Consider the following 24,916-nt stretch of genomic DNA (forward strand, 5'->3'; position numbering starts at 1 on the left):
AGGGACGTGGAGGAGCTTCCAGCCGGAAGAAAGCACCGGGAGCCCCGTGGACAGAGGTGGGGTGGGGGCAGAGCTTGGCTTGTTCCTATTAAAGCATTCAGTGTTTTTTAAAACATTTAAAAAAATGTTTTATAAAATGGTTTTGATTATCGATGTGATTTGGAAATGATGTTAACTACGCTTGTCTGAGAGCGGTGCTGGTGGGGAGTAGGGGCGCGCTGTGGGGGCACGTGGGCTCCGTGGGGTTTGCCCACCGCTCAGGCTCCGAATCCCAAGCCTCGCGGACCCCCGGGGCTGCGCCCACGCCGAGGGTCACAAGTCCTCCCGCCCCCAGTGTCCGAGTCAAAGCGCGGGTCCCCCAGACCTCCACGGCCAGCCAGGTCACTCGTGTCCGCCTGGCAGGTGCTCGCATCCCAGAGTTAGGGGAGTGGCCCCGCACCCTCCCTCCTTGCCCCACAACAGGTGAAGGGGCCTCCCCTGCTGCCCTCATTTCACCCAAGAAGAAAGGGGAGCTCTGAGAAAACCTGGCCCAGGTCACAGACAGAGCGCGGAACACTCGGGGCAGCCCCAGGTCTCGCCCAGACCCCAGACAGGGCCGCGGGGCTGGGCAGAGACCACTGGGGGTGAGAAAAACCGTGAGAAGCAAGGAATCAAGAATTCCACAAATGACAAGCTGAGGAGCTGGCGTGGCTCCCCAACAATCAGAAAAGACACACTCAGGTGACTTATCCGAGACGCAGAAGAGGGCAATGAGCACCTGGGGAAGCGGGACCCGCTGAGCGCCCAGCGAAGTGCCCAAGCGGCGACGGGCCAGAGCCGCAGCTTTAGCACAGAGGGACACAGCTCTTGGCCCGGCTGGCAAGGGGCCACAGAGGCTGGGCCTGGCCTGGGCGCACAGGCCAGGGGGCCGTGGGTGCTGGTGGCAGGGCGCAGCGGGAGTCAGGAACATGGACTGGACAGGCGTGTGCCAGGGCACACTGGCTTCCGCCTGGCCCTGACTGCACAGCAGCGAGGAGCAGGCAAAAGGCCCCCTAAGGCCTCACCACGCGCTGGGCCTGCCCTGGCCCAGACTTGGTAACACATGGGTGCAGCGCCCTCTGCAGCCAGCAGCCAGGACACCCAGGAAGTTGGCTCCAAGGGGACAGGGCGGCAGAGCATGAGGGAAGAGCTTGGGGGAGCCAGCAGCCGGGAAGTTGGGGAAGGAGGCGCCCAACTCTGAAGGCGCAGGTGGCACAGGACCTGACCCTGTAGCAAGTCCTCACAGCAGCGGGGCCCTCACAGCAGGCACAGGGTCCCCCGAGGACAGGAAGAAAGCAGAAACGCCAGCCAGGGCCACGCGCCCCACTGCAGCCCTGGCCCCCTGGCCACAGACCAGCCCCCCACCGTCCCGCACAGCGGGTGGTGCCCGGGCTGGGCATCCCCCGGGTAGGCTACCGCCTCTGCCTCACCAGGCCGCCTCTGTCCTCCCACCCGGAACCCCCAGGCCCAGGGCCTCACCTCCTCACCCACCCTGGAATGCCCACCCCCACTCCCTGGCCCTCTGGAGCCCACCAGACCCCCAGGGCACAGGCAACAGGGCACAGCCCAGGCCAGCAGAGCACCCAGCTTGGACTGAGACCCTTCCCGGACAGTGGCCAGGCCGACCTGGGGCCCGGGACGCAGCAGATGACTCACCCCCTTTCCTTCTCCGCATGGAGGCTTGGAATCGAGAAACAGAGCAAAGGGATAAGAGGCAGGCTTCACCCCGCACCCAGGCCCCCACTCCCACCCCCACCACCCAGGACCTCCGGGCCCCACCACCCACCTGCCGCCCTCAAGGCCATGAGGGGCAAAGCTGCCCAAACGCCCAGTCAGACCTCAAGGCAGAAGATCCACAGGCAGGGGCGTCGTCACGCGTCACACACGCACACTGCACACGGGGCACATGCTCTCTGCACACGGGCACACGTGCATGCACACACATGTGCACCACCACGGGCACGCAGCGCACACATGGAGAGGCTCGCACACAACTGAACCCTGAGTCATGCTCAGTTCAGTCAAACTTTTGTTCAGGAAATAGGCAAAAGCCCCATAAAAAACAAGATTGGGGGCCACAGGTGACGTAGGGTGTCCCAAAGCACCCCGCTGTGTTAACAACAAGGCCAAGTCCGTGTGCTTGCCAGACCAAGGCCAGTCCCCCGCCCATGGTGTGGGCCCTGGGACCGCACAGCGAGAGAAAGGAGCCCAGAAACTCCCAAAAGCCGCTCTCTCCTGGTGGGGGGTGGGGGGGGTGGGGGGAGGGGCCCGGCCCAGCACCCCTGCAGCCAGCACCACTCAGCCCAGGAGAGTGGACAACCAGAGGGAGCCCCGTGCTGAGGGCATCGGGATTGTCTGCCCTTCCCGTCCCAGGCAGAGGGCCCCCCAGAACCCCGCCCCCAGTCCTGCATCTGCCAGTCACTGCACCCCCGGGTTTGTGGGTGCCGCCTTTGCTCCCTCCAGGACGCCCTTTCCTCTTCCTCTTCCTGCTTCTCCCTAACACCCTCCCAGCAGCGGGTGGCCCCTGGGCACAAGCCACAACCCCCGCCACCTGCTTTTACTGTTTGGTCCCAGTTTCCCCAGACCGTCTTCTCAGCAGACCTCAGGACCCTACAGGGCAGCATGGCAGAGAGCGGACAGGCTGCCGAAGCTTGCATGCTGAACCGGGGAAGATCCCTCAGGCACTGTCGGGCTGCTCTGGCTTCCTCAAACCAGGCGTTTCTGGAGGGGCCTGGTCAGAGGATGGTGGGTGACCCAGGACAGCTCCAGGCTCCTTGGTGCTGCTTCAACCAGAGCAGGGACCCCAAACCAGCGGTGCAGACCCTTCCAGGCCATGCCTTCAGCCCCCAGTCTGCTCAGGGAAAGCTGGTAAGAGTGTCGTCCACGTGGGGCTGCAGGAGTGGACCCGCTGGGAGACTGGGTCTACGGGGTAGCCTGTCCTGAGCAGCAGACTGGAGCAGAGGGGAGCAGCACCCTCATCGCTGCTTCTCTCAGACAGAAGCAGCCCAGAGTGCTGAAGCCTTCCTGTCTCCACGGGGCCCCTGGGTCGCAGATCTCAGGTTGCAAAGCAGCTCTCTGAGCAGAAACACAGGGCCTCTGCAGGAGGAGGACATGCCCAGGGGTCGGTGTGTATGTGGGGGGGTGGGATCTGGTGCCCAGGCCCCACGACCTGCAGGTACTTGTTTATCAAACGTTTATCAGCATGATGGATCGGTTGCCCAGCCTTGGAGTCTTGTGAGCCTGGGGCAGAAGTCTGCTAGCTGTTTTGCCTCCATCTTGAATGAGCAAGTAGAGCTGGTTATAGAATTCTAGGCGCAAAGGCATTTGGAAGCAAGACTTTGAGGTCAGTGTTCCATTGTCTTCAAGCACCAACCGTTTTTGAGTGAAGTCGGCTGTCAGCGTAACCATCGTTAAGTCGTCTGATCCCCCCCCTCTTTCCAGGGATGCGGAGGCTGACGGTGGTGTAAATTTTACTACGGCATGCACAGGCAGATTTGTTATTTCCTTGCTTGGGACTTATACTTTGAAGTTGTTCAAGTGTGGAAAATTCTTAGCCCATTGCTCTTCAAATACTGCCTCTCACCCAATCTTTCGTCCATGTCTGGTCAGCGCCTTTGGACCCCCACGGGCTGGGCTTTCTTACACATCCTCTTATCTGCTCTCTGATAGTTTGCATCTCCTTATCTTTCTGTGCTGCATCCTGGGTAATTTCCTCATATTTATCTTCAAATTTGCTTTCTCTTTCTTCGGTGAGGTCTGGCCTGGTGGGTTTAAAATCCCAGTTGTGGATTTTAAAACTCTACAGCTCTGCTTTTTGTTGCAGTAACAGTTCTTTCAGGCTCCTTTTAAAATCTGCTCGTTCAGTTTTGTATTGTCCTTTCTCATTCGGAGCGGGTAGTTCTCCGATACTTTCTATTTAAGTCTCTCGTCTTGGCTCTTTCATATTCCTCTACAATTTGCAGTTCTCTTGATGCTCACTCCAGGTCTTGGGCTTGGTTCTAGCTTTCCCACTCCTCATGGGTCATGCATCTTGGCTTTGCAGGGCTGTCAGAACCCCAACACCTGGCCCACAGGACCTGGGTCTCATCACAGCCCTCACGGATGCTGGAAGCACTGGCTTCCTCTCATTCTTTTGGCTTTGACTTTTGTCTTCATTTTTGAGACTTGGAGATTCCTCTTCCTTTGTTTTGAGTTTGCTGTGTGTTTTAGGAATTTTATCTTATTCAGAATTTTTATGGGGAAGAAAATACCGACCATGTCAGCCTACTCTGTCTCCGTTGCTATTCTCCACAAGGAAATAAACTGCAGTCAAGAACACAAACTTGCTAAGGGGGCGTCTAGTCTGTGACCAGGACAGAGACAGGGCTCAGTCAAGGACTGGGGTCCAGGAGTAAGGAGTAATTTTGGGGACCAGGTAAGTGTTTTCTATGGCTGGGGCAGAACGGAGCCTGAAGCCAGGGTTGGGGCTCCATGTCAAGCCAGAACTGGGGCCCTTCCTGTGGGCAGGCCTGGGTCAGCTCGGCTCAGGGCTCTTTCTAATGCTGGGGATTAGAGAAAAGTCTGGGGATGGGGCCAGGCTCAGATGACAGAAGGGCAGAGCATGCTGACAGCCACATGTGGGGCGTGCCCCGTGACAGGTGCCGGTGGCCAGGTGCATCAGGCCGCTCGTGGATACCATTCATGGTCAGACGCGGCCGTGTTCATCTGGAAATGCCTGTGATGGCACTGTCAGCGGTCACAGCGGTGAAGACATGCCCACAGGGTGGCTGCTGCTGACCAGCACACGTGTGGGGACCGACAGGATGGGGCTAGGAGCAGCCACGTGCACCAGGACGCCCAGTGAGGCCGCTGGTGGTGACCCCGGGTGGGGTGGTGCCCGCAACATGCCCCATCAGAGCCCAACAGCCGTGTGAGCCTCCAGCAGCCTGTGCGGGCCTATCTCACCCACCAGCGTGGTCCCGGCCCTGGAGGGCATCCCCCTATCAGCCACGAGCGAGCAGGCCCCGAGAGGGAAAGCGCAAAGGCCCCACCGCCCTGCCGATGGGGTGAAGGCCAGCCGGAGAGGCCGCCCCTGCACCCCCGCGCCGCGCGCCCACCCACGCGCCCCCCGCCCGCGCTCACCAAGCTCCTCGAGCTCGGCCGTCATGGACTTGGAGCGCAGCGTCAGCGTGGTGCTGGGGGCCCTCTTGGGGGGCGGCGGAGCTGCAAAGAAGAGGGAGGCCTTGGCCCTCCGGTCCAGCAGCAGGCGGCGCGGCGTGGCCAGGTGCAGGTGCCACTTGCGCTCCACCGCCTGGATCTCCTCGTACTCCCGCGAGGACGAGTCGCACTGGGCCAGGATCTTGTTGAGGCTGCGGCTGGACGCGAACTTCTTCATGGCGCTGGGGGCTCGGGCCGGGCGGCGGGCCCGGCGGTCGGGGCTCGGAGGCGGGCCCGGGCCCGCGGGTGTCGGTGCGGGGCCGCGCCCGCCGGGGCGCCCACCGGCCGTCGGCGGCGAGGCTGAGCGGGGCGCCCGCGCCGTGGGGGGCTGGGCGGGGGTCCGGCCGCGGGGCGCTGCTCCGGCCCAGGCCCGGGGCGCTGCCCTCGGGGGGCGCGCGAGGGCCGCGAGCGGGACGGCCGGCCGGGCCGGGCCGGGCCAGCGGAGCCTCCTGCGCCCGCGGAGCCGCGACGTCGGCGCGGGGAGAAGACGCTTTTCCTCTTCCCTCAGGTGCCGCCTCCCCCTTCCCTCCACAGTGCGCGGCGCGGCAGCGTCAACCTCACGGTTGCCATGGCAACCCGGCCTCCAGGCAGCTGCCGCGGGAGGAGGGCTCTCCGCGGTGGGCGGCGCGGGGGCGGGATCGGGGCGCGGGGCGGGGCGGGGGCGCGGCGGGCCGGACCCCGCGGGCGGGCCGCGCGGACGGGGCGCCCTCACCTCTGCGCCGCGCCCCGTCTTCCTCCGGCCTCCGGGTCACCGACACCACCTTCATGACCAGGCGGTTCCCGCCCTGGCGGATCAGCGCCACCACCTGCTTGTGCCCGACTTTCACCACGTTCACCCCGTTCACCTGCGACAGACGGGCCGGTGGGCAGGGCCGGGCGACCCCCGCACCCCCCCTCCGCGGGCCGCCGCTCACCTCCACGAGGAAGTCCCCGGTGCGCAGCCCCGCCCTCCAGGCCACGCCCTCCACGTCCACCGACTCCAGGTACTGCAGCGCCGGGAAGGCGGGCGTGGGGGTGAACTCCTCGATGGGCGTCTCGGCTGCGGGGGGCGGGGGGGGGGCACGGTCAGGGAGGCGCGGGCGGCCGGGAAACCCCTCCCCCCAGGAAGACCCCGTCCGCGAGCCCTGCCCTGCGGCGGACACTGGGCGCGGAAGGCCCTCGGGGAGGGGCGGGGGGGGGGGGCGCCGCGAGGTGGGGGGCAGGGCTGGAGAGCAGGGGTGAGGTGGGGCGGAGAGTAGCTGAAGGACAGACAGGCAGGGAGGGGCAGGGAGGGAGGGCAGGCGGGGGTGAGGCGAGGTGCACAGAGCCGAGAGGCCCAGCGCGCCACCCGTCCTCACCTTTGGCCCCCCGGAGCACAAAGCCAAAGCCCTCGTGGTCCCGCTTCTGCAGGACGGCCACCTTGTCGTCGATGACGTAGTCGCTGGCGGAGGAACGCAGGGTGGTGAGGGGGCCGGCGAGGCTGACCCCCGCCTGCCCCAGAGCACCCAACTGACCCAGCAGGCAGGACACAGCGGCTGGGCCGCCGCCCTCCGGCCCCCCCACCAGCTCTGCCTCCCCCTACACGGTGTCCCCCGAGCCTGCCCACCTACCCAGCCACCTGCCCCCACCTGCCCTCCAGCCCTCACTGTGTGAGGGGAGTACCTGTGTGAGGTGAGGCTGTCATAAGAGCCCACCGTGTAGTGGCGGAAAAGTCTCTTCGTCCTGTCCTCCCGGGTTTCTGAGGGGAATTTCAAGAGCTGACGAAGGGTCATGGCTTCCCGCTGGCCTGAACAGCCCCGCAGCCCGGCCGGTCCCAGCTCCCACCCACTCCCTGCCGGCTGCGCCCACGCACAGGTGAGGGCCGACCTGGGTCCTGGGCCCAAGGCCCTCTGATCAGAGGCCTCTGGGGTGGACGACGGGCCGGGGCAGCAGCTTCATCCCAGGGGCTGGACACAGCCGACCCCAAGGCAAGGCCACTGAGGGCGTGTTCCAGAGACTCCGGCCCATCTGCTGCTGCTGCCACCTGTCAGCCGACGCTCTCAGGTATGCTGGCCACGTGCACGCACGTGTGCAAGAGCCAGAGCCCTCAGCTCCAGACCCTGCCTCACGTGGGCCCAGGGCCAGCTATGGGCCAGGCCTGCCCTCAGGCCCCTGAGGCCACCCACTGGGTGCCCATCTCTGCCCTTGGCCTCAGCGTGCCCCCCGCCACCCAGAGCGCTCCGGCCCTGCCTGTAGGCCGCGGGGGTCCAGCCACCCTCAGCTGCCCCGGCCGGCGCACCCCTGCCCCTGGCTTCCCGGCACCTCCTCCTCCAGTCCCGGCCCCGGGCCCTCGCACGTGGCCTCCTGGCGGCCATTATCCCAGTGCCACTCAGGACACAGCATTCATTCAACAAGGTCCACCACGCCCCCCGACTGTCCCCTGGGCCGTCTGACGCCCTGAGAACAGCCCAGAGGCTGGAACAAGCTCCACCTGCCGCCCATGGCCTGACATGTCCAAGGGGGTGGGCGCCAACCGGGCCCCAGCCCAGGAGGTCACGTGGAGGCCACTCCAGAAAGATGCTGAGCCCAGCACAGGGGCAACAGCAGGGCACCCCCAGCCAGCCAGCTGCTGTGGTGGGCAGAGTCGGGAGGGGCCCTCTGAGCTGCAGTGATGGCCTGTGCCCCCAGCTCTGCCTGGTGGGCTGGGGCCCCTCACGTCCAGAGCCCGGCACATGCAGCACCCCAAAGCTGACCCGCCAGGCAGAGGGTGGACACGACAAGTGAATGCAGGCTGGGCGCGGGAGCATCCAGGGGAGAGCGACGGGGGCTGGGCTGAGGAGGGGTGGCCAGGTCGGTGGGATGGACAACGGGTGGGCAGGCGGCTTGGGTGGGCGGAGGGTGGCAGGAGGGCGGATGGGCGAGTACGCGGGCAGCGGGGTGGGCAGGGGTCGGGGCGGGGTGAGAGTGGGAGCAGCAAGGCGCGGAGGAAAGCACGAGCGCGTGTGGGCGCTGGGGCCACCAGCCGCGTGGCCCTCAGAGAGCGGAGCCCGCCGTCCCCGCACACCGCCCAGCACCACGCAGATCCTCGGCCCCGCGCAGCCCCAGCCATGGCGCAGTGGACAGCCCCCACCCTGGCATCAGAGCCCCCTGCTGCCGCCCATGCCCCCCCGCAGCCTGCCCGCAGCGGCCACGGTCCAGGCCCATCCCAGACCCAGTCCACCAAGCAGACTCCAGTGTCCGCCAGATGCACAGGAGCAGCTGAGGTGAAGCCCAGCACATCCCAGGCACTGGGAGTAGGTGCAGGAGTGAGGGGAGGACGGGGCAGGGGAGGACTCTGGCCAGGGACAGGCCTCCAGGTGTCCACAGACCAGCTCCACTGTCTATAAGGCATCACTGGCCCTGCCCCTTCACCACTGGACGGCGGCACCAGCCCGGCCTCATGGGCGGGCACAGGGACCTCCCAGGCCTCTGAGCCTCTCTGTTCCCCGGCCAGACTCAGAAATAAACTTCTCTGGATCTGGGCCTGCAGGAGACGGTACCCCCACCCTCCAGCGGAACTTGGGCAGCCCAGCAGCCAGGGCGGTGGTGATGCCCCCAGGCAACCTCCTCAGCCCTCTCCATCTGCCAAGAGGCTCCTGTCTACCCATGGTCATACCCAGGGCCAGCAGCCAGGAGGCACAGACCCACCCCAGGCTACCCTGTGGCCCCTCCAGGCTTCAGCAACACCCCCCGCCCGCAGCCCCTCACAGTCCACAGGGCCTTCGCCCTCCCCCACATGGTCTGCCGTGCACTCCGCCTGCCCAATCCCCGCCCACCTGGGCCCTGCAGCCTCCTCAGGCGCCCACAGCCAACTGCCCTGCCAGCCGCAGATGACAGGGTGGCCACCTCCCAGCCTGCCGGGACCTCCGGCGGGCGCCGAGTTCCACAGCAACAAGTCGAACAGGCGCCCACCACGCCACACTGCTGGGGTCGCCCCTCCACAGCCGACCACCCAGGTGTGCCAGCCCCTGGGCTCGACACAGCCACATCACTGCCGAGAGGCCTCCCTGACCCTTCAGACCAGCCCAGGGCCCAGCCAACGCTATGCCCTGGCCTCCAGGCACGCCCAGCATACCTGCCTGCTGAGGCCCGACTCCAGTCCAGACCCCCTCCCCAGCTTCAGACTCCAGCGGCCCTGGACCCACGCAGTTATCCAGCCGGGACCTTGTGGGCACGCTAGGGCACAGGGCCTGCCCGGCCACGGTGGCCGCCGCCTTGCCCCTGCCACTCAGCCCTCGCACAGCCCCCAGGGGGAGCCGGGCAGGTGCGCAGCCTTGGCCCCCCCCCCCCCAGAGCAGGGGTCCAAGCCACCCAGGGGACCAGCCTCTGGGGAAACACCACCTAAGGCAGGCTGCGTGCAGGGAGGGGCTGCACCCTTGTCCAGACACCGTGGAGGCCACCAGTCAGGAGGGGCCGCACCTACCCGCTCCCCAGGCAAAGGCAGCCCTCAAAGGCCTGAGCCCCACCAGTCCACACAGGCCCAGGCGGCAGGAGCACCAGCCCTGCCCAGCAGACCTTGCTCTGCAGGCTACCACCCCCCCACACCGGGGTCCTCACAGGTGGCCTGGGGCATCAGGACCAGGGAAGCCACAGCCTTTGCCCTCAAGACCCCAGCAGGCTCAGGATGCAGCTTCAGATCAAAAGGCTCCCGGACCCCGCAGCACCTCCAGGCCTGACTGGCCTCACTTCTTCTTGGCTGATCCAGGCCTCCCTGACCGCCCACTGGACAATCTGTCCACTTTGGAAAGACGCCGCTTTTCTCACACCAACTTCTCTACCAGGCTGCGGGCGGGCCTGGGGAACACGGCTCCAGCGGCGAGTGTGGTGGGGTCGCGGGGTCACGGACAGCCCCACGGCGACACGTGCGTCCTGGGGCCACGCCGCAGTCTCCAGGGCCCCAGGCACCCATCCAGCCGCGCACCGCGTGAGAGTCCTGAGGGGCGACATCTGGGGCGCGGGGACACCCACTCGGGATGAGTGTCTGAATCCACACTGGTCTTTTCTCCAAGGAGGTGTGGCTGCGCTGGCTCTTTCCCCAAGTGCCCTGTGCTTTCCTCCCAGCGAGCCCCAAGGGGCTGGGCGGGAGCTGCAGGTGGTCACTCACCGTGCCGGGCGTCGTACTGTCGCATCTGCACCTCCTCCACGCAGTCGGCCGGGAACCAGCCCGTGCGGCCTTTCACGGTCCCCTCCCAGAAGCCGCCCTCCCCGATGCTGAGCACTGGGGGACAGAAGCCAGGCAGGCCATCAGGGCTGGGACCCGGAGTCCCCGCCCCCCTCACCTTCCCTTCCTTGCTCTGTCCTCCCCGCTGACTCCCTGGGAAGATTTGGGATTTACAGAGAAAAAGAAACGAACAGATGGGCACAGCACAGGATGGGCATGTGGGGGACAGATAGACACACAGATGGACACACTCGAGGGAGGGCAGGAGCAGAGGCAGGCGCCCTGGTCCTGCTCCTGCCCTCCCAGCTGACCACTCTCCTCCCACTTCTTGCTCTGCCCAGTGCCCCAGGGGTCACTGTCAAGAGCTCAGGGTCACTGTGTTGTGGATAGAGGGCTAGACCACAGGGTGGACCAAGGAGGGCTGACGACATAGCTGCTTCTTCCTGGGGCACCGGAGAGGATGGGACCCCAAAGATGACAGAGATACTCAAATTAGGGGAGCTGGCCATGGCACAGATCCCCTGGGACACAGGAATTCCCGTGAAAAATCCCTCATGATGCAGACACCCAGGCACTGTTACACAGGTCCCCACAACAGCACAGGCCCCCAAGGAAGGGCCTTCAGCGAAGGGTCCCCCCCAAGGAAGGGCCTCCAGGGAAGGGCCCCCCAAGGAAGGGCCTCCAGGGAAGGGCCCCCCAAGGAAGGGCCTCCAGGGAAGAGCCCCCCAAGGAAGGGCCTCCAGGGAAGGGCCCCCCAAGGAAGGGCCTCCAGGGAAGAGCCCCCCAAGGAAGGGCCTCCAGGGAAGGGCCCCCCAAGGAAGGGCCTCCAGGGAAGAGCCCCCCAAGGAAGGGCCTCCAGGGAAGGGCCCCCCAAGGAAGGGCCCCGAGGAAGAGCCCCCAAAGAAGGGCCCCCCAGGAAGGGCCCCGGAGGAAGGGCCTCCAGGGAAGGGCCCCCCAAGGAAGGGCCTCCAGGGAAGGGCCCCCCAAGGAAGGGCCTCCAGGGAAGAGCCCCCCAAGGAAGGGCCTCCAGGGAAGGGCCCCCCAAGGAAGGGCCTCCAGGGAAGAGCCCCCCAAGGAAGGGCCTCCAGGGAAGGGCCCCCCAAGGAAGGGCCTCCAGGGAAGGGCCCCCCAAGGAAGTCCCAGAAGCCACAAAGGAGCCCCACAATTGGCGGAGGCTCTACGGAGGGATGGGGTCCCGCCCGCACCGGTCCCCACCGGACACGACACCCGGTGCTCCGGGAACCCTCGCGGCCCGGCGGCGGCTCCGCTGCGGGCCCCGGCCCCGCGGCGCCAGGACCCCGCGCAGAGGCGCCCCGCGAGGACCGGCGCCCGCGCTCCGGCCGAGCCCCCAGGCCCGCGCGCCCGCCCCGCCCCCGGCCCGCCCGGCCCGCCCGGCGCGCTCACCCTTGACGGCCTCGCCGCGGTGCAGCGGGATCTCGCCCTCGCCCTGCGGGCTGTGCGCCTTCACCGCGATGAACTTGCGGCCGGGGACGGCGCTGTAAAGTTTCCGCTTCGGGCCCCGCGGCGGCGGCGCGGGGGGCGCGGGGGGCGCGGGGCCGGGCGCGGGCGCGGGCCCCGGGCCGCCGGGGCCGCCGGGCCCGCTCGGGCTGTAGACGAACACGTAGGTGACGGACGCGATGCCGGGGGGCAGCGGGCGCGCGAAGCCGGCGCCCGGGGCCTCCATGGCGCGCGGCCCGGCCCCGCCGCCGGCCTCACCGCAGCCGCCGCCGCAGCGCCCGCCGCCCGCCGCCCGCCGCCGCCCGCCCGCCCGCCGGGGGCCCGGCCCGGGGCCGCTCCATGGGCCGCGCCGCCGCGCCCGGCCCGCTCCCGCCAGCGCCGAGCCGCGCCCGCTCAGGGCTCCGGGGCCGCGGGGCTGCGCTCCCGGGCGCGCCGGGCTCGCTCCATGCCGCGGCCGCCCGCGCCCCGCCTCCCGCGGCCGGCTCCTCCCTCTGCGGGCGGCGGCGGGGCCGGCTGCGCCCCGGCCGCCCGCCCCGGGCCAGCCGGGCACTGCGGCGCGGGCCGGGAGCGGCGGGCGCCCGCGCGCGGCGAGCCGGGAGGGGCGCGGGCCCCGGGGGAGGCTCCCGCGAGCGCTGCCCCGCGGGCCCACCCCGCCCGGGCCGCGGCCCTCGCCCGCGGCGCTGCCCGCCCTCCGGCCCACGGCGCACGCCCAGCGGGCCCGCACGCCCTCCCGCTCCGGAGCCTGCGCGGGCTCCCTGGCCCTTGGGCAGCGCGGCCGCCATCTCCGCCGGCCAGACCCGGGAGGCCCCGCCACACTCGGGCCTTCCTCGCCCCCTGCACGCGCCCTCCTGGAGCGCGGCCGCCGCGCGGGTCAGGGCTCTCAGCTCCACCTCGCCCACCCCGCCTGCCCAGGGTGGGGACAGGCGCTCTGCCACCCGGGGGCCCAGGGGCTGCGCGCAGGCTCTGCCAAGACCTGCACCCCCTCCGGCCCCGATGCCACCTCCACTCCTGTGAGCAAAGGCAACGGCTCCCGTGCGGGTCCCTCTCCCTGCTGGCCCTTCCTAAGGGCTGCAGACCCCCAGCCGCTCTCAAGGGAGGGCCACCGGCCTGGGTCACTGCCCACCACCTGCTCCTTGGCTGGGCGCACGTGTCCTGTCCTGGGCCCCTGGAGCAGGCTGTGAGCCCACATCCACACGGGGCTGCGGTCCCACGGCCGTGCCCGGGAGCCGCACTGGGCAGGTGGCGTCTGCCGGAAGCGGGGAGGGAGGTGAACCAACAAGGAACAGGTCCCCACTCCGACTAGGAATGACCCTCTGCGACCCCAAAACACCCAAAGCTAGTTCTGGCCACGGCCGTCCCACCCGCAGGAGACCCGGAGACATGCGCAGCCTTGGGGAGCACACGGCGGGCTGGGCAGGACGCGCCTTGGAGGCGCCCGACACGGTCAGTGGGCCACCACGCAGGCCACGAGAGCAGGGATGGCGCGGGGAAGTTGTCTGAGCCCTCTGCGGGCGCCGAGCTCAGGGCCCCCGGCTGCCCTCCCCTCCCACCCTGGGCTGCCCGCATCTGACGAGCCTTCGCCTCATCCATGCTCCCAGGGGCCCACCATCGGGACCAGCCGCTGCCCGCGGCCCTGTCCCCAGGCATCCCAGGAAGGGTCCCCACCTGCCGGGCTCCAGACGGCTTCCTGAAGGCAATGGCTAGTCCTGCCTTGGGATGGGAGCCCCTGGCATAGAGGGGTCAGCTGACCTGCCTGGCCCCCGTCAGACACAAAGACCATGCTGGATGCTGACGGTCTGTCTGCACTCCTGGCCATGCCACCGGAGCGACTGTGAGGCTCCACACCAGGCTTCCTACTCCAAGATCTGGGGAGACCAAGTCTCTGGAACGTCCCAGGTTCCAGGCCCCCAGGGCTCATGTGAGAAGTACAGCAGACCCCAGAGAGGCCTGAGTCATCCAGGGCCTGAGGGGCGAAGGAAAGACCAAGGGTCCCTGGAGAATGGGCTGGAATCACCTGCAGGTTTCCAGCCCTCATGAAGAGCACACTCCATTCCCAACCCCTCATGACACACTGCCCAGGCTGACTGGCCCAGCCCACGTCCTCCTCCCTGGCATCACAGTAAATCGTCTAAATCACGGATTTGACCAGACACTTTCCTTCCAACAGGCCCCTCGGGGGCCCACAGTCCTTAGGACAAGGCCCAGCTTCAACCAGAGACCAGAGTGGGGGAATCTGCCCACAGGACCGGCCTTCTGTCCTTCTCCACCCAGCAAGGCCATCTGGGGGCCTGGGAGTCCAGCCCCAGCCTCAGCCCTTGAGTGCAGAAGTACCAGGCACCACTGGGCCTCTCTGCCTCCTACGCTGGCCGCTCCTGGCTTGCATCTGGGTCCCCCCCCCCGCACCGGGCCCCAGCCAGGGCTCACCATCCCTGCCTACCTGATCTTGCTCTGGGAGCCCCTGCCTGCTGCAAGGCCCCCGGCATCGTTGTGGTCACCGTCTCGGTCCCGGTCTTTCTCCACCTGCAGCCGCTGGAGCAGCAGCTGATGGGGGAGACTTCTCAGTGAGGGGCCCGGAGAAGCTGCTGGCTGAGCCTCGCCCTTCAGGTTGATGTCACTGGCTGAGCGCTGCAGAGGCCGAGGGGAGGCCAGGCCACTAGGGCCGGCCAGCCGCCGCCGCTTCGCATAGCTGGGGGTCTCCCTGAATGGTACTGTGGGGGGGGGGGCGGGAAGGCACACTGATGAGACTCTGGGCAGCCAAACAGGGTAACCAACTTGTCCTGGCTTGCCAGGCTTTCCAGATTTTAAAACCAAAATTCTCTGTCCCAGGACAGATGGCCACCCTACAGCTAAAACTGCCAAAGGGGCTACACCCCCAGCTCCCTCTGATTCCCGCTTCAGGGAAAAAAGCCTGCTCCTCCTGTCAGCCAGATGGGGTCTTGCGGGACTCAGATCTGCTCATGGAACTGCCCATCTCCCAGGCTTTGAAAGAGACAGCGCGGGCCATACCCCATGCGCTGTCGGGGCCATTAGGAACTGGCTAACCAGGAAAGTGCAAACATGCGCTTTACCAGAGGCTGGCAGACTCTCCACAAGGAAGCAGGCAGCAGCTATTTCAGGCTTCACAAGCCACACAATCCCTATGCAAGGACTCAACACTGCCTAGACCAGGTAAACAGCCACAAGCAATATATAAAAAATTGGATATGGCTGAGTTCCAGTAAAACTTGGTTTTTTAGCAGATAATGCAACATGCTTAAGAAAACCATAATCCAACTATATGCCATTTATGAAAAATCACTGAGCACCAAAGACACAAGTATTTTAGAATGAAAAATTAAAAATATCTCTACTATTTTGTAAATATTAACCAAAATAGCAATGAGTAGCAACATTGATATTAGCAAAATAGGCTGAAAGATAAGAAATATTGCCAGTGACAGAGAAGGACATCAAATAGGTTAAAAATCAGTATAAACACACCAAACGACAAAGAGCCAAACACATGAGACAAACATTGGCACAAGTGGAGAGCCCTATAGTAATATTTAAGACTTCAGCACCCCACTTCCAATAGTAGATAGAACGTCGAGAGAGAAAGCAACAGGACATAGAAGACTTAAACCGACTGAGCCTAGAGAGAGAATAATCCACAAAACAGAGCAGAGACACAGTGTCCTCAAGCACACACAGAATATTCCACAGCATAGACCATACTTAGGGCACACATAAATTTTCAATACATTTTAAAAGAATGAAATCATACAAAGTATCTTCTCTAATCACAATACAATGAAACTAGAAATTAAGGACAGAAGAAACCTGGAAAATCCTCAGTTATAGAAAATTAAACAGCCTACTCTTAAATAACCAATGTGTCAAAATAGAAGTCACAAGGAAAGTTAGAAAATATTTTGAGGCAAATTAAAGCAAAAATACGACATACCAAAACATATAGAATGCAGCAAAAGCAGTGCTTTTTGAAGAAAAATAATACCTATAAACATCTGCATTAAAATTCAGTAACCTTATTATACCTATTAAGGAACTAGAAAAAGAAACTCATACCAAACCCAAAGTTAGCAAAAAAATGAGGTAATAAAAATTGCACTGAGATAAATGAAATAAATAGAATCAATGAAACCTAAAGTTGTGAAAATATCAACAAAATTGACAAACCATTAGCTAGACTGACTGAAAAAGAGAAAACAGAAACAAATACATCATAAGTGAAATCCGGGGCATCACTGGTGATCTACAGAAACAAATGGAATACGATATACTATGAATATCTGTATGCTAACAAATTAAGCTTGATAAGATAGATGGATGTCTAGAAAAACACAAATTACTGAAGCTGACTCAAGAAGAAACAGGTAATGTAAACACCTGTGACAGGCGGGGGTTGGGTCAGTAATCCAAATCCCCCAACAAGAGAAGTCCCAGCCAGACGCATCCTTGCTCTGTTCTGCTAGACCTCCAGAGAAGAATTAACAGCAATCCCTTCCAAACTCTTCCTGAAAAAATACAAGAGGAGGGATGCCTTCTAACTCGTTCTCTGAGCAACCAAGAAATGAGCAAAGGACTTGAAAGCTCTCCAAAGAAGCACAAATGACTAATAAAACACATGAAAAGATGTTCAACATCATTAGCCATCGGAGAAATACAACTCAGAGCCGTGAGGCGATGCTGCTTCACACCCGACAGGCTACAATCAGGAGAAAGAAAAAAAACAACAACTGGTAATAACAAGTGCTGGTGAGGATGTGAAGAATGTGTGACCCTGGTACATTGCTGGTGGGAATGTAAAATAGTGGAGAATAACCAGCAGTTCCTCAAAAACAAACTGCATTAAATATCCACATTAAAAATTCAGTAGGGCCTCCCTGGGGGTACCAGGGGTTAAGTCTCAGCACTCCGGAGCTGTCAGCAACCACTGCAGTGAGAGTTCAGTCCTGGCCAGGATGCTGACCCACAGGGCGCAGCAGACCTCTCCTGTCTCCCCACTGCTCCCCTCAGCAGTGTCTTTCAGTGGATCTGCCTTTTCTGCTCCCCACTCTGTCGCTGGGGAGTCCTCTCACCGCTCTCCCCCTCACACCTCTGATATGCATAAATGAATAGGTCTTTTAAAAATAAATAAATGAAAATGAAAATGCAATAACCTTATTATACCTATCAAGGAACTAGAAAAAGACAAGCAAACCAAACCCAGCGTTAGCAAAAAGAATGATGTGATCCAGCGATACTCAAGCTAATAGCAAACGGGTACTCAAGCAAATGCAGGCACACACGTTCATAGCAGCAAAGTCCCGCAAAGCCAGCGCGTAGACACAGCCCAAGAGCCACTCAAGGAACAGCGGGTCAACCCAAGGTCCAGCTGGCACCAGCAGGGAGGACTCACCCACACCACGCACAGAGGGTGGGAGACACCAGGCCCCAGGGCCACACTCAGTGACACACAGCACATCCAGAGCAGGGAAGTCCACACAGGCAGGGAGAGCACTCAAGCGTCAGGGAGGAGGGGGGGAATGCGGCGTCATGGGCTTTCCGTCAGGGTGACAAAAACATTTTGAAATTCAACAGAGCTGGCTGCACTGCTCTGTGAGCACACACGAGTCGTTATTGAGATCCCGTCATGTCGGGGGAGTTCAGTTTCACATGAAATTTAAATCCGCAACTTAAAAGCCTCACTTTAAAGGAAAAAAATAACTAGGTGGGGCTGGGCCTGGCCCACGGGGTGCCACTGGCCAAGTCCTGCTCTGGACAGCTGGGCACTGGGGGCTCATGGGCCCTGGCCCACCTGGAGCTGAGATGCGGTCTGCCCCAAACCCGCTCAGTCAGAACCAGCACCCCACGAGCTCCCCAGCCAGAGCTGGGACAGCGAGGGTACGGGAACAGTGCTCGAGAGACGGGGTAGGAGTGGCCGAGGAGGGCGGGTGGGTGGTGCGGGGCCGCAGACCACAAGTGGGAGGTGGTGTGGGGGCCGCGACCAGATGGCCCCACACTCGGGGGGGCGGGACTCACCAACATCGGAGTCCTTGTGCGTCTTGATGACCTCGGCCAGCTCAAAGTTCCCCGCGATGATGGCCACCTGGGGAGGGAGGGCCGGGAGGCTCAGGAGCGCCCTGCGCAACCCCCTCAGCCCTGGGGGCTCCTTCCACTCCTGGGAGGGGTTCCTGCCCATCCCATCCTGGCCCGGCCCCAGCCCTGTCTGACCGGCTCCCCAGTCTGCCTGGGGCTGAGAGCATTCCCAAGACACAAGACTGTCAGGGTGGAGACCAGGCCAGCCTGGGCCCAGTGGACACACCAGTCACCCCTGTTTTCTCAAGGGTCTCCTCACACACCATCTGCCCGCCTGACCCCACCACCACCGCCTCTGCTCCCGGCAGGACAGCCGGCCACCATGGGTCCTCTCTCCCACTCAGAACAGCCCCAGCTCCTTCCGTGGCCCAAACGTACCCCTGCCATGGCCCCCAGGCTGCCCCACAACACCAGGCCATGCGGAGACGGGTCCACCCATCCACTTGCCTAGCCAGAGCCAGCCGGGAAGGAGCGGAGCGGCCAGTTAGTCGGGTCTGGGCTCTGCTGCCTGCCTCTGCCGATCAGGCCCACACATCCTCCCCGTCCGGAGCCCTGGGCCTCCCTCTCTCCCTGGCGGCCACCCTCCCCCCTCGGCCAGGCCATGTGAGGTAAGGGCTCTTCATCACCCCCAGGGACAGAGCCAAGGGCCTGGAGGCGAAATCCACAGAGACAGGGGATGGGGGGGGTCGGGTTCTGTGCCCCTGTGGTCTACCTGGAAGGCTGTCTGGCTGTTGTAATTGCGGACGTCCTTGTTGGCTCCACGGAAAAGCAGGACGCGAGCGCAGCTCTCCTGTCGGGAGGGTGGAGGGGGCGGGTCACCGCTGGGTGCTGAGGGCGGGCGGGCGCACAGCGCGGGGCGCACAGTCACACACGGCGCAGGCACACGCAGAGCTGCGCGGACGGTGCACAGAAGGTGGCCCTCCGGCGGGGCCGGACCACACACGGGCCCGCCTGGCCATGCAGAGGGCCATGCATGGCTGCGCGCGCGCGCGCACCGCTTCCAGGGCACCAGCTCCCTGCAGGGTGCAGCACACACCCATGGGCGCACACGTGCATACGGGCAGCCACACCTGGTTGTAGAGGGCACAGATGTGCAGGGCAGTGTTCCCCGAGGCGTTCTGGGCCGCCATGTCGGCTCCGTAAAACAGCAGGTGCTCCAAGTGCTGAACGTGCCCGAAGCGGCATGCCTGGGGAGGAGCTTCAGGTAGCACCCAGAAGACAGGAGCCATCCCTCCCAGGAGACAGGAGCCCCGCCCACTGAGCCCAGGGCCCTGCCCTTGCCCGGAGCCCCGCCCACCCAGCACAGGGCCTCGCACAGGCCCCCTGCCCACCTGGTGGATCTCCTGCCACCCATTCTCGTCGGTGACACCCAGCTGCGCGTGGTCGTGCAGCAGCAACTCACAGCAGAGGGCGTCCCCGCCCCCCAGGGCGCTGTGGTACAAGGGCGTCAGGCCTCGGCTGTCCTTGTAGTCAGGCGAGGCACCCAGGTCCAGCAGCGTCTGGGGACGATGAGCCTCAGCGTCCACGAGGGGCCCGGCTTCCTCCCACCCCCGACCCTGGGCACGGCCCTCGCTGACCGTCAGGGCAGCTGCATTGCGCTGGCGCGCGGCGCAGTGCACGGCGGTGAGCCCGTCCCGCGTGCGGAAGTCCAGGTGGGCACCGCCATTCCTCAGCACCTTCAGCAGGTCCGAGGTGTTCTCCAGCTGCGCAGCGAGGCTCAGGGGACACTCTGGGGCCAAAGACGGGAGGGTCACGCCCCAGCCGCAGCGAGGCCACGCCCCTTCCCATCCTGCTTCTCACCTCCCGAGTCAGGATCGTGAAAATTGGGGTCCAGGCCCTTGTCCAGCAGGCGGGCCACTTTGTCTGTGCTGTGCAACTGGATGTAGTCCATGAACTTCTTCAGGTTCGCCTGGAATGTTGGAATGTCGCCTGGTCAGCCTGGCACCTGGCCGCCACCCTCTGACCATTGCCCGCCTTCCACCAGCAGGTCTCAGCCCATCTGTGGTGTGTCCACTGCCCCTGCCCTCAGTCCGACCTGTTGCCCTACGACACGAGCTTGTCACCGAGGCCAGGCTCCCATCACGGCCCCATCCCAGCCAGCCGGGGCCTCTCCGTACCCCAAGTCCACAACAATTGCGGCCTGAGCCTCTTCAAGGCCAGGGTGCCCTGGCCGTGCCCCCAGGATGTCCCTGCCCAGCTGCTCGCCCAGGCTCTGTGCCCAGCAGCTCTGGCAGGAGCCAGCCTGGTGGCTCATCACGCCCAGAGTGAACAATCCTTCTCTGGCCCACCTACCTGGCAAGTTCACCCACAGCAGATGCCCACCCTGGGCCCTCCCCACACTGGCGGCCCCTCGGTGACAAGGCATAACAGGCACAGCTGGTCCGCGGAGCAGAGTGCCGCTGAGCTCCACGGGTGCCCATACTGCTGGCCAGGCTGGGCTCTGGCACAGCTGCGGGCAGGGGTCCATGGGTGAGCACAGGGACCGATGGGCAGGCCTTGGTGGGTGGCGGCAACGAGAGAGTAGGCAGGGTGCTCACACAGGGGGTGAGACCTCAGCCAGACCTGGGCACCAGAGGGAGGTGGACAGCAGCACAGAGCTGCGGTCAGGGGTCCAGACTCATCTAAGATCAAGCAGGCCGAGGGCCGCTGGGAGCCAGGGTGCTGAGGATGCTCTGAGTGGCCGCCAGACACAGGCTCACTCAGAGCCAGTGGAAGGGGAGTCTGTCCCCAGCCACAGGCCTCCTGCTGACCACATGTCCTGGGGCCACAGGGAAGGCTGCCCAGAGGCTCCAGGGTCACAGAAGCTGGGCACAGGGGTGACAGGCTCAGACCCTCTCCTAAGCCCCAGACTGTCAGTGTCAGCAGGGTGGGCACCATGTACCCACCAGCCCCCCCCCAGAGAACACGAAGGGTCAGGCCCACCCAGCAGCAATGCCCAGCAGTGGACCCTGACTGGGCTCAGCACCACCTAGCCACTGCAGTCTGAGCAAGCCCACCTCCAGGCTCACCTCTTCCTCTTGGAGACAGGATAACACCCAGCAGGAGATTCACGAGATGCCCGATTGCACGTGCCCAGCACGAGGGGCCAGCAGGCACAGGGCTTCCTGCTCTCCTCGCCACCCCCACCCCCGTGACCACATCAGAAGTTTGCTCACTTTTCTCACATGTGGGCTCTTACAGGGACACCCTTCTCCCCCTGTGTCAGGGTCCACCAGCCAGCCACTTCACGGCCACAGTGCTGGGGTCTGCCCCTCCCTCTAGCCGCCCCCGGCCCAATGACCTCTCCGCGCCCCTGACAGCAGGAAAAGCCAGACGGAGCCACAGCCGGAGGACTGGCCAGGCCCACGGAAGGGATGTAAGGAGACGCTCTGACCTCACAAAACCCAGTCGAGGCCGGAGCCGGGGGACACTGGGCATGGGGAGCCGACCTCTGGGTCCCCTCCCCAAGACCGTCCCCTTACCTTTGTGTGAAGCTTTGCAAACTGCTTGTCATCGATGAGGTTCTGGGCGTACACGCGCCTCTTGTAGCGGAACTGCTCAGGGGACCGGCAGAGAAAACCGCTGAGCCAGGCGGCCAGGCCCCGGCCCGCCGTCCCCGGGGCCAGGCCCCACCGCCTGCAGGCCCCGGGCGCAGAGCCCTCTCTGCCCGCCGCACGCGGCCCCGGGGGCGCAGGCCCGGGCCGCCCCCGGCATGCCCCTCCTCACTCCCACTCCGGACGCCCCGAACCCCTCGTCCTCCACGGCCCGGTCCACACTCGCCCTCCTGCCCCGGAGCCGCCCAGAGAGCAAGCGGCCCCTCCGCTCCCACGACGCCTGCGGAGCGCCGGACCCGGGCGAGGCGAGGGCTCCGCGGGCTGGGGGCGGGGGCGCCCCGCGGCGCCCTCCGAGCAGGCCCGAGCCGGCCGCGCTGGCACCGCACGTGCGGCCGGGCACACGGCACGCGCTCGCCCTGGGCACCGCCCGCTGGCCCCGCGCCCCGCGCGCGCCGCGCACCTCCAGGTAGGGCAGGGGCGTGTCCAGGTTGGGGGGGTAGTCCTGCAGCAGCCGCTCCTCGTCCAGGAACTTGCCGGCGCGGCCGCGCGAGGGCGGCTGGAAGAGCCCGTAGTTGAGCGCGTCCTGCAGGCTGTGGCTGAGCGCGCAGAGCACGCGCTGCTTGGCGGCCCACACGGGCGCGGCCGGGTCCAGGCGCAGGCACTTCTGCGGGGGCGGCGGGCGGGCGGCCCGGTGAGCCCGAGCCCCGCGCGCCGGGCCGGGCCGGGCCGGGCCGGGCCGGGCCGGGCCGGGCCGGGCCGGGCCGGGCGCAGGACCCGCACCTCCGCGCCGGGAAGGGGGAGGCCCCGCCCGCTCGCCCGGCCGCCCCGCCCCGCCCCGCCCCGGGGCGGCGCTCCCCGGCCGCGCCCCGCCCGCCCGCCCGCCGCTGGGGAGGGTCTCGCGGAGGCGGCGGGGGGAGGGGGGAGGGGAGGGGAGGGGCGCGCGGGCCGGGGTCGCGGCGGGCGCGGGCGGGCGGGCGCGGGCGCGCACTCACCGTCTGCTGCAGGTCCGGGATGCCCACGCGCACCACCACGGCGCTCGCCCCGGGGCCGTCCATCCCCGCGCCGGGGCCGGCGCCGCTCGCGGCCGGGAGCGGGGCGCGCGGGGATTCCGCGGGGCGCCCCGGCCCCCCCCGTCCCCCCGCCGGGGCCCCGTCGGCCGCGCTGCGCGGGAGGGGGCCGGGGGGGGCCGGGGCCGGGGCCGGCGCGGGGGACGGCGGCGCCGAGGGCTCCGCAGGGGCGGCGGCGCGGCTCAGCTGCATCGGCCCCGGCTCCGCGCGGCGCCTGCCTTCCCGGGGGCGGGGGCGGCGGGGGGAGGGGGCCGCGCCGGAGGGGAGCGGGGGCGGCGGGGGGCCGCGCCGGAGGCGGGGGCCGGGAGGGCCCGGGGCGGCCGGGGGCCGGCGGGCCGGGGCGCCGCGCGGGGGCCGGCGGGCCGGGGGGCTTCGCGCGGGGGGCCCCGGGGGCTCCGGGGGGCGTGGGGCGTCCTAGGCCCGGGAGCGGGGGGAGTGGCTGAGCCGCGGCGGCCGCGTCGCCCCGCGCCGGCCCGCGGGCGCTCCCGACCCCGGCCGGCCGCGGCGAGGAGGGTCCCGGGGCTGCGGTGGGGGCGCCTTGGGGCGGCAGGGCCGAGCGGGGCGGGAAGGGGAGAGAAAAACAGGCGGGTTAATGCCCGGGGGCGGCGGGTCTCCCCCACTCCGCCGCCCCCCCCGGGCTGGGGGCCCCGCGGGGTCCCGGCGGGCCGTGGCGACTCCGGGCGCGACCGGCCGGGGGGCGCGAGGCCGTCCCGTGGCGGGAGCCGGTTCCCCTCGGGGAGCCCTCGCGACCGCGCCGCGCTCGGCGCCCCCCGCCCCGCCCCGCCCCGCCCCGCCCCGGCCGAGTTCGGGGAGCCCGCCCGGGCCGAGGCCGCCGCGCTCGCCGCTGCAGCCGGGTCGGCGAGCGGCCCGCGCCCCTCCGTCGCCTTGGCGACGCTGCCCGGGGGCGCGACCCGCGAGGCTGGGCCAGGGGAGGGGGCGCCACGAGTCCCCACCTGCCGCGGGGAAGTGAATTTTAGTTTTACGCGTTGTCGTGGCAACGCGGGAGGGGGTGACGAGTGGGCGGAGGAGCGGGGAGCGCCGGGAGGGAGCGAGCTCGGCACCGCCGCCCCATTGGAGCGCGCCCGGCCGGGCCGCGAGCTCCCGGGACGGCCCCGGGCGGGGAAGCGCCGCCGCCGGGCCGAAAGCAGAGCGCGGCCCTCCGTGCCCCGACGCCCCTGGCCGCCCGAGGACAGCGCCTGGCTCCCCGGAAGCCCCTCGCCTGTCTTGACCCCCTGACTTGGCCCTGACCCCCGGCGCAGCGGCCTCAACTTCTGCGGAGACCCCTCGGCCGACCGCGCCCTCGCCCCTGCCCCAGCCCCGGCCTCCCTCCCAGGGCGCGGCGGCAGCCCACCCGGGAAGATGCCCCTGGCCCCGCCGCCCAGCACGGCCCCTCCCCGCAGAGCCGCCTTCACCTGCCCACCACGACCCCCCAAAACAGACCTGAGCTCCCCTCTGCCCGGCAGCCTGGGTCAGCCCCAGAGCAGTTTCCTCTCCCGGCCGGCCGCGCTGACCCCCGAGGGCACCCTGCCTCTCCCCCTGCCCACCACCCCTCAGGGAAGTCTCTACCTCCCGGGCTGCAGTGACCCCTCGGCGGATCTCCGGCGTCTGCGGCCTGGGCCTGTCTGCCCCCCAAGCCTGGGCCCTCCCTGCGGAAGTGTGGCCCCGGGACGCCCAGCCCCAGCCCCTCTTGCTCTTCCCAAGGCCACTGGCCTGGACTGAGTGGAGAGCCAGGATCCCTGGGGTCTGGGCAGGATGGGAGGGGCGGGAGGGGGGCCAGGAAACCCCCTTATCTGCAGGAAGCACCTGGGGAAGCAGAGGGCTGGGTTCCTGTGGCCCAGCCCAGCCGGGAGGAAATTAATGCTTCCCGGAGCTCTCCTGTGTCTCCACCATCTTCCTGCCTGCCCCCCCCCCCAGGTCGCCCAAGCCCCAACTCCCTACCCACCCCAGAACCTCCCACCCCATCCTGCCCCTCCCTGCCATCCCCTGCCCATCCCCTGGACACAGCCCTTTGTCCACTGCAGCGCTCTGTAGGCCGCGGGCCCCTCTCCGGGATCGGGGAGCCAGGGAGCTGGAGCCAGAGGTGCCCACACAAGACAACATCTGCCCACACAGGACTGCAGCCCTGCCCTTGGCCCGGGAGCCTCGCGCCTGCCTGCTTGGCAGCCCAGAGCCCACGGCACGCTCCCGGCCTCCCCTGCCGGCCACCCCACCCTGGTCCTGCCTCCTGGCTGCCAGGCCTTGGGAGGGACCCTCACATCTTGGGCAATCAGCTGGGCCTGCGCCACACACGCAGGTGACCCCAGAGTCCCAGTCAGGGCCACTTCCCAGGGGCCTGGCACGTACTCGGGCACATAATGAGCAGCTCCCAGCCTGCAACACTCCCCCGGCTCCACACCACCCCGGCAAGC

General features: G+C 66.3%; 1 protein-coding gene across 1 annotated transcript in view; it reads right to left on the reverse strand.

Annotated features, from left to right (window-relative positions):
* The window catches only part of SHANK3 (SH3 and multiple ankyrin repeat domains 3), a gene marked incomplete at its 5' end in the record, with an annotated part of 35,745 nt that extends 13,045 nt beyond the window's left edge, over positions 1–22,700 (reverse strand). Inside the window, 17 exons of the mRNA XM_084254855.1 lie at positions 1,675–1,698; positions 5,140–5,220; positions 5,927–6,059; positions 6,129–6,253; positions 6,552–6,634; positions 6,856–6,931; positions 10,316–10,429; positions 11,777–11,979; positions 14,268–14,538; positions 17,852–17,918; positions 18,621–18,698; positions 18,979–19,095; positions 19,240–19,637; positions 19,709–19,817; positions 21,370–21,441; positions 21,902–22,105; positions 22,434–22,700. Of these exons, the coding sequence (XP_084110981.1) occupies positions 1,675–1,698; positions 5,140–5,220; positions 5,927–6,059; positions 6,129–6,253; positions 6,552–6,634; positions 6,856–6,931; positions 10,316–10,429; positions 11,777–11,979; positions 14,268–14,538; positions 17,852–17,918; positions 18,621–18,698; positions 18,979–19,095; positions 19,240–19,637; positions 19,709–19,817; positions 21,370–21,441; positions 21,902–22,105; positions 22,434–22,700 (2,422 nt within the window). The remainder of the gene's footprint in view (positions 1–1,674; positions 1,699–5,139; positions 5,221–5,926; positions 6,060–6,128; positions 6,254–6,551; positions 6,635–6,855; positions 6,932–10,315; positions 10,430–11,776; positions 11,980–14,267; positions 14,539–17,851; positions 17,919–18,620; positions 18,699–18,978; positions 19,096–19,239; positions 19,638–19,708; positions 19,818–21,369; positions 21,442–21,901; positions 22,106–22,433) is intronic.
* Positions 22,701–24,916: the final 2,216 nt, after the last annotated feature.

The sequence above is a fragment of the Talpa europaea genome, assembly GCF_964194135.1.
Source record: "Talpa europaea genome assembly, chromosome: 15".
NCBI lineage: Eukaryota > Metazoa > Chordata > Mammalia > Eulipotyphla > Talpidae > Talpa > Talpa europaea.